General features: G+C 44.1%; 2 protein-coding genes across 8 annotated transcripts in view; one reads left to right on the forward strand and one right to left on the reverse strand.

Annotated features, from left to right (window-relative positions):
* Window positions 1–248: 248 nt before the first annotated feature.
* Window positions 249–6,895, reverse strand: RBBP9 (RB binding protein 9, serine hydrolase). The gene is made up of 5 exons (XM_069547809.1): window positions 6,707–6,895; window positions 5,382–5,424; window positions 4,538–4,643; window positions 2,612–2,697; window positions 249–2,241 (listed from the first exon to the last, which is right to left on the reverse strand). Exons 1-5 carry the CDS (start codon window positions 6,803–6,805, stop codon window positions 2,015–2,017), a joined length of 561 nt encoding a protein of 186 aa, XP_069403910.1. The 5' UTR covers window positions 6,806–6,895; the 3' UTR covers window positions 249–2,014.
* A 4,922-nt stretch (window positions 6,896–11,817) lies between these two features.
* SEC23B (SEC23 homolog B, COPII coat complex component) overlaps window positions 11,818–16,102 on the forward strand; it is a 34,074-nt gene continuing 29,789 nt past the window's right edge. The window contains exons 1-4 of one of the 7 annotated variants that reach the window (XM_069547811.1): window positions 11,818–11,866; window positions 12,126–12,266; window positions 14,123–14,358; window positions 15,589–15,646. In XM_069547811.1, coding sequence (XP_069403912.1) covers window positions 14,138–14,358; window positions 15,589–15,646 — 279 coding nt within the window. In that variant the 5' untranslated portion in view covers window positions 11,818–11,866; window positions 12,126–12,266; window positions 14,123–14,137. Of the gene's footprint in view, window positions 12,043–12,125; window positions 12,285–14,122; window positions 14,359–15,588; window positions 15,647–16,102 lie in introns of those variants that run through there. The other 6 variants (XM_069547814.1, XM_069547816.1, XM_069547810.1 and 3 more) reach the window with 6 other exon arrangements.

Below are 16,102 nucleotides of genomic sequence, written 5' to 3' on the forward strand. Positions count from 1 at the left end.
ATGCTCTAGCATAGTGCTGTCCAGGAGAACCTTCTCTCAGGATGGAGATGCTCTGTATCTTTGTCCAGCAAGGCAGCCGCTGGTCACCCATGATGGCAGAGCACCTGCACTGTGGCTTCCATGAATGAAGAACTGCACATTGTCCTGCTGGCTCCCCGTGGCTACTGGCTGCCATGCTGAGTGGCACAACTGGACTGCCAGATGGCTCTAAACTCAAGTTACTTTTATAGGAATGAAGAATAGCAAAGTTAATGATTTCTGAATTGTATGTATTTGTTTTTTTCTACAGAGAAAGAGTACAACATAGTATTATGGACTGTTACTTGTGTAAGTTTTTACTTTTAAGAAAAGACTGCAGAAAACAAGAAATAGCATACATAGAACAATTACTACTGCCAAATAATTCAAACAGAGTCAAACTTTGATTACAGGCTTGGCCATATCAGTGCTAAACAACCTCTCTCAAGAGAATTATTCAACTGATTTATCTACTTTGCTTTTCACTAACTCATCATTTATTTTTAGTTATAAAAGACACATTCAGCGCAGCAAACTCAGAACTTCCCTGGCTGTAGGAAGTAAACAACAGATGTCCACCATACCATAGCTACCAATTTTCCCAGCCCCCCAAGGTTGTTACTGCTGAAAGCTTAGATTTGTCTCCTGACTTTTTAAAAGCACATTTAGAAATCAAGACTCTTCAGCTTCAGATGACACCTTTGAATCTTCAGGAGGTGTAAATAGTGGGAATTCACATTACTGAAGCAAATGTCTGGTGTGAATTTACTGGAAAGTGTTTGAGGCAAATCTTAGGGATCATCATAGCCAAAAAACATTGGAAAATGAGAAAGGGTTTTTTGAGGGAGTGTGATTAGAAGGAAAATTATGGAATGATGCTAAAAGAGATCTCAAGGCCCATGGAGACTGAAAGGTGGAGCACTCTACAGAGCGAAACTTGAGGCATGGAAAGATCATTTTTTAAAATATTTAACAGAATCCAAATTGTTGCCATGACTTTGTCCTTTGACATGATGTCTGTTTCTCATGCTTTTCTCAGGCTTTACAGAGAAAAATTTACAGCACCTGGGTAAGTGAATACCTAAGGCAGAGGTCACACAGGGATGGCCTGGACTTTGTGTCTCGCAGTGTTTGTAAATTTATTTACACTGTAGTTGCCAACTAACATAACCCATATGTCTGTGGACTGAACATAATTCATGTACATATGGATTATATATATATATACACACACACACACAATAGTCCCTAAATTTAAAACCCACTATATAAATTTGTTTTTCTTGAAAAATCAGAAAGATTGGCAATATCTTGGCAAATTCCCACATGGCGACAGGGCCCAGGAGTTCTCCCTGTTCGTTGCCCGGGTGCCCTCAGAGATCTGGCCTGATCCTCGCCGATCCAGTTGACCCTTCTCATGTTTACCACCTGCCCCTGCACGCCCCTGCCTCCACCTCCTTGTGTGTCCCTCTTGACATGTTTGAGGATGAGGGGTCAGGGGTCAAAGGGGAAGGACTTGGTCTGGGTTAACATCTGGGGTCAGCTCCCAACTGAAGAGCGTTCAGAGCTCTTCACCAACACTCTGGACCCTTAGTCATGTTTTCTTTCCCCGAAAACGGAAAAGTTTTATGTCAGAGAGCAGTGTAGCTTCTTCAACGTAACATGAAACCTGTTTTAATCTGAACTGGGGGGTCAGGAAACCTAGCTTCTGTTTCTGCCTTACTCACTTTGGACAGGTAAGGGTGGTTAAGTTGTCCCCTGTCCCTTACCAAGTGGGAAAAAATATTTTAGGTCATAGCAATTTGAGGAGATGTAGATTCTGTTGAGAACGAAAATGCTGTTTAAAAATTGAAACTTGTTTTTTTAGGCATTTTGGGCCTTAATTGGATCTGTTTTATGTGTCAGTATTCATGTGATAACAGAGATTGTTGACTATTAACAATCTGATAGTTGCCCTCCTCTCATGTTGTTACGCAGACAGCAGGAACCATCCTGTCTACGCTGGTACTTTCAGCATGGACCGGACTACACTAACCAGTTCATGAAACTCTGTGCTCTGGAAATGGCCGCGGTCAGTGAATTTGTACAATTTGGCTTCCAGCCTGTCGGCCACTTCTTGTTGTTCCTTCCAAGGAAGGAAAGGGTCATCGGTGGAGCCAAACTGCACAACGTGAGGGCAGTTGGCTTTGATCTTCTCCCACTGCCAGGGCCGGCTGAAGTAGCCTGTGAGAAAAGCCCCGAGCCTGTCAGTGCCGTGGACCATTTCCACCCTAACTGCTCTAGGGAGGACCACAGCAGGGACCTGAAGAATCCGAACCCCACTGTGAGTCTGCTGATCTGTAGGGCTTGAAGATGAAGCCAGTAGATGGCTACTGGTGAAGAGGGGGGTGTGGTTCAGGGGCTCAGTTCTAGATCGTGGATTACAAGCTGGTCCACCGCTCTAAGTGCCTACCTTATATCTAAAGATGGGTGGTGGGTATTTCTCATGTGCGATTAGATGTCTTGTTAGCCTGTCAGAAGACAGTGCTGTTTTATCATGGAGCCCCTTGACTACAGGAGGGGCTCTCCCCAGGGTCTCTGCCTTCAGACTTACCACTGGCACGCTCGTTCGCATCCCCCAGGTCAGATGTGTACGCAGCCACTAACACGATAGCATACACCCGGTGTGTCTCGGCGTACCTGGAGAGACAGGAATGACGTAGCTTAAGTCTAGTGTTAAATGTAATTCCCAGAAAGGCAGTAAGCCACCCACAGTCACTTGACTCAGCTTACAGAAAGCACGTGGTGCAGGCTGCTGAGCTTGGTATGAAAAAGAGCAAGCAAACTGCAGAAGAACTAGGTGCCCAGCAGGCAATTGCCTCACCTGGGCTACCTGAGCTTCTACTCAGTTCTCAAAGTAGTGCAGGCCTCGCCTGGAATAAGCATAACAAGTGTAATCGTTCATCTCGATGTGTGGGTGCATCCACCTTCAGCCCGCACTGGCTTTACCTGGTTGGTTAACACACAGATTCCGTGGCTCGGCCCCAGAGCATCTGATTCAGAGGACTGAGAGCAAGGCCCAGGAATCAGCACTCTAAGGCATGACACCTCCCCAGCCCAGGTGATGGGTGCGGGTGGTCTGTGTCCTATTGCAGAACCTTGCCTCTTGCACGATGCTCCACTCTGTGCTGTTAACCGTTTGCATTGTGTCACATCTGTCCCCCCCCAACCCCCCGCCCCCAGCAGGTCTGGGCCTTCTTGCTGTTTCTGGCCCTGTTCCCTCAAACAGTGCCGGCAAGCAGACACTCAGCTGTGTAGATAGTTCCCTCACTGGGCAGAGACTGGGCTCAGGAAGGGGCTCCTGCCTTTAAAAGAAGGCACGTGGTTATGAGCAGTGGCCTGAGAAAAATTCAGCTGGCCTTGAGTTGGTACAAATTTTGGCGTAAAGTGATTTCTTCATTTTCCAGACAACCCCTTGCAGCTTGTGAACACTATGACTGTACCATGATTCTGCAGGTCCACATCAGAAAGAATTCTCATAGCTTCAACAGGTGTGGCTCACAGGTTATGGAACCTGGCAAGATTTCTCTGACAAACAATTCATGAGACATCCTGAGAGACTGAGTGGGACAAGAGGCCACACAAAACAATAATCCTTTGTCATCCAGCCTCACAAATAAGGAGGAAACCCAACCCTACCAGGCTATTCAGCCAGCTCTGTCCTTACTCTAGGCCTTAGAAGCCAGCAGGGATGTGCCCGTGAACCCCGAGGGCTGGGGGTGGGGGTGGTTAACAGCCTCCACCCTTCCACAGGGATTTATTGAGCACCTACCATATGCCAGGTACTCCTCCAGGCACTGGGGTTTCAGTGTCAGAATAACAAAGTCCCACCTAATGGAGTTTACATTTGAGTGGTAGGAGACAGACAAGAAATGAATAGGATGTCAGATGATAAAAAGTGCTATAGATAATAAGGGGCATCACAGATATAAAGGGGGTAAGATTCAGTGAGGTGAGGTTGCTGTTTCACAGGGAGTGATTCCAGAAGGCCTCACTGGAAGGTGACGTGGAGTAGAGACTTAGGAGAGGAGAAGGCCACGCAGGTTGTCTTGGGACTAAGTCCAGGTAGGACAGTGGCCAGCATGGGCCTAAGGAAGGCACGTGCTCAGAGTGTTCAAGGACTGCGGTGAGGTCTGTAAGCCAGGCTGGGGGCAGCTCGGGGGAGATGGCAGAGATGACATGGGTGGAGGTGGTGTTGAAGGCCAAGACGTTCTTCTGGGAGGGTCGGGAGCTGCTGGGGTTTGGAGGCACTCATGTTTTAAAAGGATCACTGTATCTGTGTCTGAGTGGATTAAATTTCTTTTTAATCCACTAACCAAACCAGGAAGGAATTAGGACAGATCATGTTACCACTTCTGAGGGCAGCACTGTTTCCTCTGCAGTGGAAACTTAAGACATGCACCAGCTATTTCCCAGGCAAGCATGGCTGGAGCCCATGGCAGGGGCAGGGGAAGGGGTTGACATTCAACAAGGACCAAACCTCATGGCCGCGATGGCCCCGGAGCTGTGGCCAATGATGATGGTCTCCTCGTTACAGTGCAGCTCCGTCTCCATGAAGGGCAGCCAGATGCTCTCTCGTGCTGTGACTGAGGTTCAGGGGAAAGGAAGAGTCTGTCACTCAACAGGGGCAGTCTTAGTTCAATCCTGCCCACCCTTCTAACACAGGGTTGCTCCATAAACTGCAGGACCCCAACAGGGGATGAGGCTGTTTTCACGGAGTCAAAGTTTTCCGTATTGCTGTTGGAAATACTGAAATCTGTAGTTTGGGTAAATAATTTTGTTTTTATTTTTTTTTACCATGTTCTTGTAAGGAAATACTAAAGAAAAAATACACCTCTGAAGTTTTAATGTAAACTTTCCAACTAAAAAACAGAAATCCTCTTGACGATATTGTCTCTCAAGTTGACGTCCACATATACTCTTTCTTTCCAAGAAGGAAATTCCCGAGACAAGTCACAGACATGCTCAGAACAAAAGTGGCAAGGTTACATTTTCTAATATTAGGATCTCATAGAGATGCTATAACTTTTGTCACATCTCTGCCTCAAATGAAAAACCCATGAATTCTGCCTGAAAATATTTGACTTATAGAAGGGAAAATCAAGTTGCTTACAAAGTTGAAAATTAAATTTTACTAACCCTGGGTGCTCTTCTTGCTCCTCCTAGAACTTTCTATCACATCCTTTGGTTTGTAGCCTCCTCCCCCCAAATACTTGCCATCATTCATCCTGAGGTATGTATTCCCTTCAGCTTCTCTACCAGAAAATGGCAAGATCAAAACCCAACAAGAGGAGGCTTTTTAAAGATAGATTTAAAAAACTTACTTGGGTCAGGCATATTTTTAGACAAACACTGGAAACCAGGTATCTACAATATGAGGGGGAAAGAAAAACTATTATAAGGAGCTTAATTACAACTAGTAATGGCTAATAAGAAATGAGACACCTGATATGAGCTTTATCAGTTCAATAAGTATTTACTTCTATTATGAAATGAAGTGGGTTAAATATGAACAAACAGTCCCTCCTCATGAACTGCCACCTGTCAGTAGTTCTCCATCCAGCCAGCTCTGCAGCTCTCTATATGTGCATCTACAGATCTCCATTTATCACCACCGGTGTATATGTAGACAGAGGGCTCCAGACAAACTCACCTGGAGCCAATCCGACTATGCTCCAGGGAATAGGTAAGAGGTGGCACACAAAGCTGGTACAGAGAGTGGGAGATCCCATCCTCCTGGACAGCTTTTCTAGCTCCTTCGTGGCTCTCAGCCATAAGCCTGAGATTTTATTCTAGACCTGCTCTAGGGGTTGGCAACTCAGGAAACAGTCATTGCCTAATTACGGAAGAGGGTTTAAAAAAAAATTCAGCCTTCAGAAGACAACACATAGATGCCATTGTTATAAAACTCACAAGCCAAATTTACCAAGGTATTGTTTAAAGCATACATATGGAGGTTGAAAAGCACATTTTTTTCCCAGTGGAGTAAATTTAAAAACAGGCTTCCCTGGTGGCCCAGACGGTAAAGCGTCAGCCTACAATGTCGGAGACCTGGGTTCTATCCCTGGGTGGGGAAGACCCCCTGGAGAAGGAAATGGCAACCCACTCCAGTACAATTGCCTGGAATATTCCATGGATGGAGGAATGGACTAAAGTCCGTGGGATCGCAAAGAGTCGGACACGACTGAACAACTTCACTGGTTCACTGGTTCAGAGGGCAGGGAAATGGGATGGAGGGACATACAGATGGCTCTGAAGGTATTGGGAAAGTTCTAGATTTCAGCTTGGTGACAGGACTCTCCGGTATTGATTACATCGTGCTTCAGGATGAACACACGTGTTACGTACATCCTTTGTATATATCAACATTATGAATTAAAATATTTAAAAGTCTGAAGCAGAGAGCAGAGGAGACAGGTAAAATTAGCTGAACCTGCAGAAGATACGGGAAGCTGGCGTTCTCTAGTTTCTAGAGGTGAAGCTAGGACTCTAGTCTCAGAGAAGCCCTCCAGCCTGCTTCACCAGCCCAATTTCCAGCCCTCCTTGCAGAATCTAAGACAGGGTGGCAGGGCTTTGCACGAAGAGATGGGAGCGGGGCGCCCTGCGACGCCAGGCCGACTCTCCCAGCGCAGCTCGGGGCGGCTCCTACCTGCTCCAGCTCCCTCTTCACCCAGCCGTACCACCCGTGGGTGGCCACATCCTCGCCCCCATTCCCCGGAATGATCACCGCCTTGCAGGGAGCAGCCATGTGTGCAGCAGACCTGTGGTGCTCAGGGGAGCCTGATCAACCTGGAAGCCTGATCAACCGGGGAGCCTGCCCCGTGGGATTCTGGGAATTGTAGTTCCGGGGTGGCAAAGGCGTATCCCTGTGAGCCGCTGGTCCACTTGCTCCACTGGAAGCGCCGCAAATCTTGCGGTGATCCAGCAGTTGTAAACCACTAGCGCTCCCATCCCCCAACCCCCTCTTATTTGGAACAGAGTGTGGTATCCCGAGAATGTGTTATCTCTTACCTAAAATTACTAATATTTCTATTAAAAAATGTGTTTTAATTTCCTGAAAGCAGAACACAACCCATTTTATTAGTTCAGGATTCCTGATTTCAAAATGGTTCTTAGTAGAATAGTCAGTATCAGCCAATAACAGTCAATAGCAGCAGGGGAATGGCGGGGGGTGGGGGGGGTGGGGGTGGGGGGGGTGGGGGGGGTGGGGGTGGGAGGGGTGGGGGTGGGGGGGTGGGGGGGTGGTGGAATTAGGACTCAAAGTCTAGTTATTAAAAAACATGCTTTGCTGAAACCCTTTGGGGAGTTCTGGGTTTGGTGGTGGGGGCATGAGCCACTCATTACCTTGTATGGCCTTCAATAAAACTTTCTCTACTCTGGGCTCTGATGTTTAGATATTGTTTGGCCTAAGTGTGTATCAAGCACATTAACTTGTGTTCACTAGCCTGTCTAGGGGCCTGTCCATCCAAAACACTTAATGTTTCATCCTGGGTTTTGTACTGAATTCTTCTCAGGGTGTATTGTAGATCAGAGGCTGCAGTGGCTCATGACTGATCCCTGTAGAAATGGATAGCAGACAACATTCTTTGTTTTACATTCTGTTCATGTCTGTGTCTTCATGGCTGTAACCAAGAAAGGTCTGGGGACACCCTTGGTGTTTCAGTGGATAAGAGCCCACCTGCCAATGCACAGGACATGGGCTCAATCCTTGGCTCAAGAAGATTTCATGTGGCGCGGAGCAATGAGCCACAAAATGCACCAAAACTACTGAGCCTGTGCTCTGGAATCCGCCAGCCGCAACAACTGAAGCCCATGCGCTTAGAGCCTGCGCTCTGCAACGAGAAGCCACTGCAACTGAGAAGCCTGTGCCCCACAACTAGAGAACAGCCCACATTCACTGCAACTAGAGAAAGCCCAGGCACAGCATGAAGACCCAGTGCACCCAAAAATGAAAGAAAGATATAAATATTTTGAAAAAGAAAGGTCTTCAACTTTTGTTGTGAGTGAAATGGTTTACTAACTTTAGAGATAAATCAGCCTACTACATTTCTTCAAGGAGCTTTGTTCTCATTGGCTTACATAGGGGAATAGAATTTGCCTCCCTCAAATATGTCTCTTGGTGTATTAATTATTTTAAGCTGGTTATTTTCTAAGAAACAGCAGACTTGGAAAAAACTATTAGCCAGTAGGAATTACCTCTTGTAAGAAACATTTATATTTGTAAGAAGTATCTCCATTTGTAGGTTGTCTCCCTCCTTGTACTTGTAAGAAATATTTATATTTGTAAGAAGTATCTCCATTTGTAGGTTGTCTCCCTCCTTGTACTAGGAAGAGGATGACCACATCTCTAAAAGTTATGAATGAAGAAGGCAGTGAGTTTAATCTGCCCAACCACATTGCCCTTATTTACTGTGTGACGTCTGATAACTCACTCCACACCCTCAATATCCTCTTTAGTCTTTAGTTGAGAGTTCCAGAAAAACATCTATTTCTGCTTTCTTGACTATGCCAAAGCCTTTGACTGTGTGGATCACAATAAACTATGGAAAATTCTGAAAGAGATGGGAATACCAGACCACCTAACCTGCCTCTTGAGAAATCTGTATGCAGGTCAGCAAGCAACAGTTAGAACTGGACATGGAACAACAGACTGGTTCCAAATAGGAAAAGGAGTACATCAAGAATGTATATTATCACCCTGCTTATTTAACTTATATGCAGAGTACATCATGAAAAACGCTGAGCTGGAGGAAGCACAGCTGGAACCAAGATTGCAGGGAGAAATATCAATAACCTCAGATATGCAGATGATACCACTCTTATGGCAGAAAGTGAGGAAGAACTAAAGAGCCTCTTGATGAAAGTGAAAGAGGAGAGTGGAAAAGTTGGCTTAAAGCTCAACATTCAGAAAACTAAGATCATGGCATTTGGTTCCATCATTTCATGGCAAATAGATGGGGAAACAGTGGAAACAGTGTCAGACTTTATTTTTTTGGGGCTCCAAAATCACTGCAGATGGTGACTGCAGCCGGGAAATTACAAGACGCTTACTCCTTGCAAGGAAAGTTATGACCAACACAGATAGCAATTAAAAAGCAGAGACATTACTCTGTCAACAAAGGTCTGTCTAGTCAAGGCTATGGTTTTTCCAGTGGTCATGTATGGATGTGAGAGTTGGACTGTAAAGAAAGCTGAGCGCTGAAGAATTGATGCTTTTGAACTGTGGTGTTGGAGAAGACTCGAGAGTCCCTTGGACTGCAAGGAGATCCAACCAGTCCATCCTGGGGGAGATCAGTCCTGGGTGTTCATTGGTAGGACTGATGTTGAAGCTGAAACTCCAATACTTTGGCCACCTGATGTGAAGAGCTGACTCATTTGAAAAGACCTTGATGCTGGGAAAGATTGAGGGCAGGAGAAGGGGACAACAGAGGATGAGATGGTTGGATGGCATCACCAACTCAATGGCCATGGGTTTGGGTGGACTCTGGGAGTTGGTAATGGACAGGGAGGCCTGGCGTGCTACGGTTCATGGGGTCGCAAAGAGTCAGACATGACTGAGCGACTGAAAAGAACTGAACTGAGGATGGTTTTTAAGGTGAGGGTTTCAAACATTTTGATAAGTTACTTAGTTAACCTGGTCTTTCCCCTGTGTATATGTTATTAAATTTTTGTTTCATTTTCTCCTGCTAATGTCTCATGTTGATTTAATTTTTCAGCCAGCCAGAAGAACCTAGAAGAACAGAGGAAATTTTCTTCCTTCCCACACTTATCAAGATAACTACACAGTCAAATAAATCAACTATTCCTAAAATTCACTATTCCTAAAGTAAGGAAATTCCTAAAATAAATAAACTTCTAATACTTTAAATATGATAGGTTGAAAAAAAATCCTTCTTACAGAAATTTCTAGTACTGGGAATCCAGGTTCAAATAACTCAAGAAAATTTTTGGCAAATGATAGTCTTCCAATGTTTGGTTAAAAAAAAAAAACCAACCAGCTATGTCTTTCTGTAAAAGAGAAGAATAAACCTGACTCAATATTGGATTTGTTTCTTTTACTTTAAGCTTTGTATTCTACTGCTTTTGCTTCAAGTTAATCACTAAAGGGATTTCGTCTATAAGCTTAAAGTGTCCATAATGATCCAGTTTAGGAACTCTGCCTCCCATGCTTGTGTGTTAAGCTAAAATACCTTTCTTTAGTTCACAGGAAACATCCTGACCAGACCCACCAGTGAATGGGTGCAGGAAAGAAGAAATCAACACATCCCCTCCTCAGTCTGGTGGGAACCAGTCTTCTTGCTCTGCTGGCTCTCAGATTAAAGTTGCTATTCTTTGCCCCAACAAGTAGTCTCCCGATTTATTAGCCTGTTGTGTGGGCAAGCAGCATGAGCTTGGACATGGTAAAATTTTTGCACTGTGAAATATAACACAAATGTGTATTACCTTAATTGTGTCTCCTTACTCAGAGAATAATTGATTTGAACATCCTAAAGTTACACCAGTTTAATTACTTAAAAAAAACCCTAACATTACTCTTACATAATGGTTTAGAAACATGAAAATTGTAAATTTGTTCAATAAAACTGAACCATTATTCAACTTTCAACTTTTTTTTTCTGCAAGTAACTTTAGAGAGTTCTAACAAATTAGATTACTACATCTCTTAAAGGAGCTTTGTTCTCATTGGCTTACGTAGGGGAATAGAATTTGCGTTATCTTGTGGGAGCTAAGTTCCCCAACCAGCGACTGAATCCAGGCCCTCTGTAGTGAGCTCATGGGAGTCCTAACCATTAGATGGTGAGGGAATTCCTGAAAATTTTTCATATTAACAGTAACTTCACAGTACATCAACTTGAAACTTATTTCTATGATCTGTTGGTCATTTCTTTGTGCTAATATTAACTTGGTGTTGGAGAAGATTGTTGAGAGTCCCTTGGACTGCAAGGATATCCAACCAGTCCACCCTAAAGGAGATCAGTCCTGCGTGTTCACTGGAAGGACTATGTCGAAGCTGAAACTCCCAATACTTTGGCCACCTGATGGAAAGAGCTGACTCATTTGAAAAGACCCTGATGCTGGGAAAGATTGAAGGCGGGAGGAGAAGGGGACAACAGAGGATGAGATGGTTGGATGGCAGCACTAACTCAATGGACATTAGTTTGGGTAAACTCTGGGAGTTCGTGATGGACAGGAAGCCTGGCGTGCTGCAGTCCATGGGGTGGCAAAGAGTCGGACACGACTGAGCTACTGAAACGAACTGAACTGAACTAACTTGAGCTAATTAACTCTTGGACGCCTTGCTATGATCTAAGAATAGTTTTAAAGTTATATAATTTTGCTTATTCTTATATGCTACACAGAGGCGGTATCTCTGAATTAGATTAACAAACGCGCTCCTTTTTGCCACTTAGAGGGGGTAAAACGGTAGTGGTGGTTGTAGAAAGTTGCGTCCTAACCGTTAGGAGTTTCGTTAATCTCTTAAAATGCTTGACTACGACGGCTCCCAATTATTCACCTTCTCGTGGAAGGATGACAGGGATAGACAAGAACTGTTTACTAATGCCTGGCCCCGCAGAGAGCCTCAATGCACCTGCGCAAACCAGAACAGGAACACCCACAAGACAAAGAATACCCGTAATTATACATCTGTTCACCGACTGGACTCCTGCGCGCACACACCCCACTCTCCCTTAGCTCCGCCCCCTCGTGCGTGCCGACACCTCCTTCCGTCCAACTTCGGTTTCCTCTGCGAGGAGCCCCGCCCTCTTCCGGGACCAGACGTCATCATTCTCGCTTCCCGGTAACTAAGGTGATGAGGGGGACTTCCCACTGAAGGGAGCGGGCGTCTTATTGGACGGCGGCGAGCTCCTGAGGCGCCCCAGTTGCGCCTAGAAAACAGTTCTGTAGGCGCCTGTGTTCCGTGCGGCAGAAGGGTTTAGAGTTGAATGTGGAAAAACGTGTATTCTGAGGAACTGTGATTTTGAGGTGTGAAGCGCGTCTGGCTTGCCCTGTTTCAATATGGCGGCGTAGCCTGTCTGAGTGTCTTCCTTCCTCTCTCCCGCCCCCAGGCTTTGTTTGATTGGCTAGCGGACGGCGCCGTAGAGTGACGCACAAGGCTGCTGACCAATCGGCTTAGAGCTGAGGTGGACTTGGTGGTTGGAGCCGGAGCCCGGCATTTAGCAGCTGTGGTTGCGGAAGGCTGCGGCCAGGTGAGCTCCCTGGGCCAGGTGAGCAGGCAGCACAGGTGATGGGAGGCCTAGAGCTGGGATAAGAGTCTCTGCTGAGGGCGGGTGGGTTACTCCTGGGGCGAGGCCTTTTCCCAGCAGGCGGAGGAACTGAGGGGATCGGTGACCCAAGGGTTTGTTGAAAGTGGCGCGGTCCCCGCCAGCTGGGGCGGTGGGCCTGCTTTTGGCGCAGAATCCCTCGGACTCGAGGGAGGGGGCCCAGAAGGATCCAAAGTCCATTTTAAAGTTGAGGAACTCGAGAATTAGTTTAAATGATTTACGCTTCGTAACGGAGTCGGAGCTAAGAACCCAGGTCTTCGGACTCCTTGCTTAGCCTTAGCTGCGTCCTGAAAAGTCATGCCCTTAAGGTGGGATGAATGGTACAGATTTTTTTTTTTTACAGATACATATACAGGATCTTAATGCACTGTTGGCTCATGCACACAGTTTTGCATGTAGTTTCAAAGGATTTATTGACCTTGTGAAGTTCCTTGTTGGCTGTGAGCCCACAGTTAAGAATCCACCCTGTTGAAAGAGTGAGGGGAAGAGAGGCAGTGGGAAATGGACAGTGCAGGTTTTACTATGTAGATGCTTGGGGACATAGGACGGAGATATAGTACCTATTAGTAAGGAAATGTTTTGAGAAGGAAAATGGTCACTAAATGAAAGCTGCTGAGGTGTTTGCTGAGAGTGCTTTCATTCCCACGTAAATTACCTTTTGCTGCCCAGGAAGCTGTGGAAGTGTTTCTGTGTATATAGTGCCTCAGTTTCCCACTTTTGCCAGACATAACATATGCCTCAGGGGTTTAATTGGAACAGACATTTGGAATTTCTGTGATCAATGTTGTGTGTAGCAGAGTAATCGGTTCATTCACATTTATAAGCTGTATATTGTTTTCTTTGTCCGAGTTATTAACAGTATGGTACATCTTAAAATAATTGGAGACAGTCATTATTTAGCATTGCATAAGTGAGCACTAGAAGCCACTTATATAATAGGTACCTTAATTTGCCTTTTTTCCCATTGTTGAGCTTTTTGTTCTCTTGAATCCTACCTAATAGCTGAACTGTACGTTAGCCTAGATTTTAGTATGTAAACAGGATGTATAGAGTACTCAGGGGAATTGGCATTATCTGGGTTTGGAAAGTGTACTTAATCTGAATGGCTGTTAAAGTTGGAATCTTTCAAGGCATGAGCATAAGTGACTGTGGTGAGAGGATGGGTGCTGCTGAGGTGTGTATATAGTGTAGTAGTCCGCTGGCCTTTAATTCCGGTGATCCCAAGAAGTACTTTGGGTAAGCACTGGGGGCTGTTCACTCCATGAATAGCATTTGAGCATCAGTATCTAGGTCTTTTCTTTGTAGTTAATAATGGAAAGAGGGAAAAGGGCACAAAACCAAGATCGCTTGGAATGTAAATTTTAATACAAGTTTTACTGAAATAGAATCAGGAGGAAAGGGGGTCAGGGAGGAAGGTAGCCAGCTTCTGAAACAGGGCTTGAACACGGGGTTGAAATCTGCTTGGCTGAAGTGATAATGTGCTGTTTGAGGAGATTTAAATGACTTACTCAACTGCATGCAGCTTAGAGATGAACAAGTGATTTTAAACCTCCCCCCCCTTTTATTTTTTTTAAGTGCTAGAAACGGGGATTTGAGAAAGGAAAAGGAAAGTAGCCATAAAGTTAACTGACCCTTGGGGGTCAGAGAGAAGTGAGACGTTGACATCCTCCAGTGACAAGTTCTTCTAGACTTAAGTGTTTAAAGAATGTTGCGTTAGGTCATCATCTTTTTTTTTGAAGTTCAGTTGGGAATTTCACATACAATTAAGGGTTTATCTGTAGTTTTTTTTTTAGACAATGGCCACATACCTGGAGTTCATTCAGCAGAATGAAGAACGCGATGGTGTGCGTTTTAGTTGGAATGTGTGGCCTTCCAGCAGACTCGAGGCTACAAGAATGGTTGTTCCCCTTGCTTGTCTTCTCACTCCTTTAAAAGAACGTCCAGACCTGCCTCCCGTACAGTATGAACCAGTGCTCTGCAGCAGGCCAACTTGCAAAGCCATTCTCAATCCACTTTGGTATGAACTCTTTTAAAAACCAGTAAAAAGGATAACTGCAATAAATTCTGACGTTTACGTGATTCTTATAAAAGTGATTCATTTGGGCAAGATGTCAGATCTGAGATGAGTAGTGAATAGTGAGATACTTAGGTAATGAGTACTTTTGGGAATCCCTCTGGCCTGATAACTCCAAATAGAATTAGAACTTACAGGGTGACGTGGAGGGAAAGGATTGGTTGTTGTTTTTCCCTTCTGGTTTGCAGTTTATTTTTGGTTTAACCGTTCATTTTATTGGTGTCTTTAAAGCTTTTTCCAGAAAAATCCAAATGCTTTAGACAGTTCTGTCACACCTACCTGGTATGGTGATCCCGTATGGCAGGAAGAAATAACAGGCAGAAGAAATTTGAGCTCTTGAAAGATGTTATTGTTAAGTGTAACTTTTTTTTGCACCTGGAATAGTGACCTGTGATCACTCTCGTAAATGTGGGCACTCTTTGAAAGAATTTGTAAACAAATGAAGAGTGTCATAAATACTCTTTAAAGGATAAAATTTTTATATAAGGGAACTTTTTTTTACTTCATTCTCCTTGCTTTTACTTGATGTGCCCATGTTTAAGATGCTGCTGCTCTTTTAAAATAATAGCCCCTGATATTAATTTTCTAAACTTAGAAAGCAGGGGGCAAGCAACAAATTTTAGCAAGTGTATCAACCCAGAAGCATTCCTACCCAACTTCTTCAAGTGAACTAAGTGTGGTTCAAATCTGAGGAGTTTTTCCTGTGTGACATGTACTTTTTAGTACTAAAATTTAGTAGTTTCACATATCTGAAAAGTAAAAATGTTAGGAAAATCATAAAGACTGTCTAGATAACAGGGCCATAGAAAGTAGTGAATAAATTTTATAGCTCATGAACTTCTAAATATTATCTAGGAAGTCAGAAAAGAGAAAAAAGGGTTTAGTAGCCATTCATTGTTGTTCCTTGAAGGAGCCTTTTTGTGTCCTTAGCCAGAACTCGAGCTGCAGAGAAGGTGTTGCGTGCCTTCATCCACTGATGCACCCACATAGGAACACACATCTCAGAGACTAACTGAACTTGAAGTTTACATGTAAATGTCTTCTAGCTTAAAACACGTTATTGACCAGAGACGTATTAATGCCAGAGGTGTTTGTTTCTACAGAAATCCCCTGCTCAGTACTGTGTTAAAAATGAAAATAATACCTGGATGTAATATTTTATCCTTCTCACAGTCAGGTTGACTATCGAGCAAAGCTTTGGGCCTGTAATTTCTGTTTCCAGAGAAATCAGGTATGTGAATATAATTATTTTAAAAGTATTCCCTGTGTTTCAGTTCGTTGTCCTACAGTGAAAAAATTGAGGTGAATTTGGGTCTCCCCTGGTAATATTGAACATTGTACATCCGTGATTTTTCTTTGAAATGGTCTTTCTGTTTCTTTATTTGAGTCTTTGTCGTTCGCTGTGGAGAGGACATAGAATTCCCTTCTCTTTTTTTCTAAGTACGCTCTCCGTAAGCATTTGTTACCTTGGAAAACAGATGAGGTGTTTATATTACATTTGACTTCAATTTATTTTAATTGGATACTGGATTTTCATTTTCTGACCCTTCTAACTTTTAGGGTAAAATATCAGTATTTATCTTATTTTGATTTAAGCATTTTTAAGCTGTTGAGCTAAGAGCTCCCAAATGATGAGAGAGAATTCTCTTTGACATGAACTGTGCCTATGAAGAAAATATTCTAAAAG

Source organism: Ovis canadensis, chromosome 13 (assembly GCF_042477335.2).
Source record: "Ovis canadensis isolate MfBH-ARS-UI-01 breed Bighorn chromosome 13, ARS-UI_OviCan_v2, whole genome shotgun sequence".
NCBI classification, from domain to species: domain Eukaryota; kingdom Metazoa; phylum Chordata; class Mammalia; order Artiodactyla; family Bovidae; genus Ovis; species Ovis canadensis.

Coding starts and splice junctions, on each gene's coding strand:
- RBBP9 (XM_069547809.1), bottom strand. CDS start 6,805: ATGGCTGCTCCCTGCAAGGCGGTGATCATTCCGGGGAATGGGGGCGAG. Junction 2,698..4,537: donor GGGGCCATCGCGGCCATGAG/GTTTGGTCCTTG, acceptor CTGTCTCTCCAG/GTACGCCGAGACACACCGGG. Junction 2,242..2,611: donor TGCGAACGAGCGTGCCAGTG/GTAAGTCTGAAG, acceptor CTTTTCTCACAG/GCTACTTCAGCCGGCCCTGG.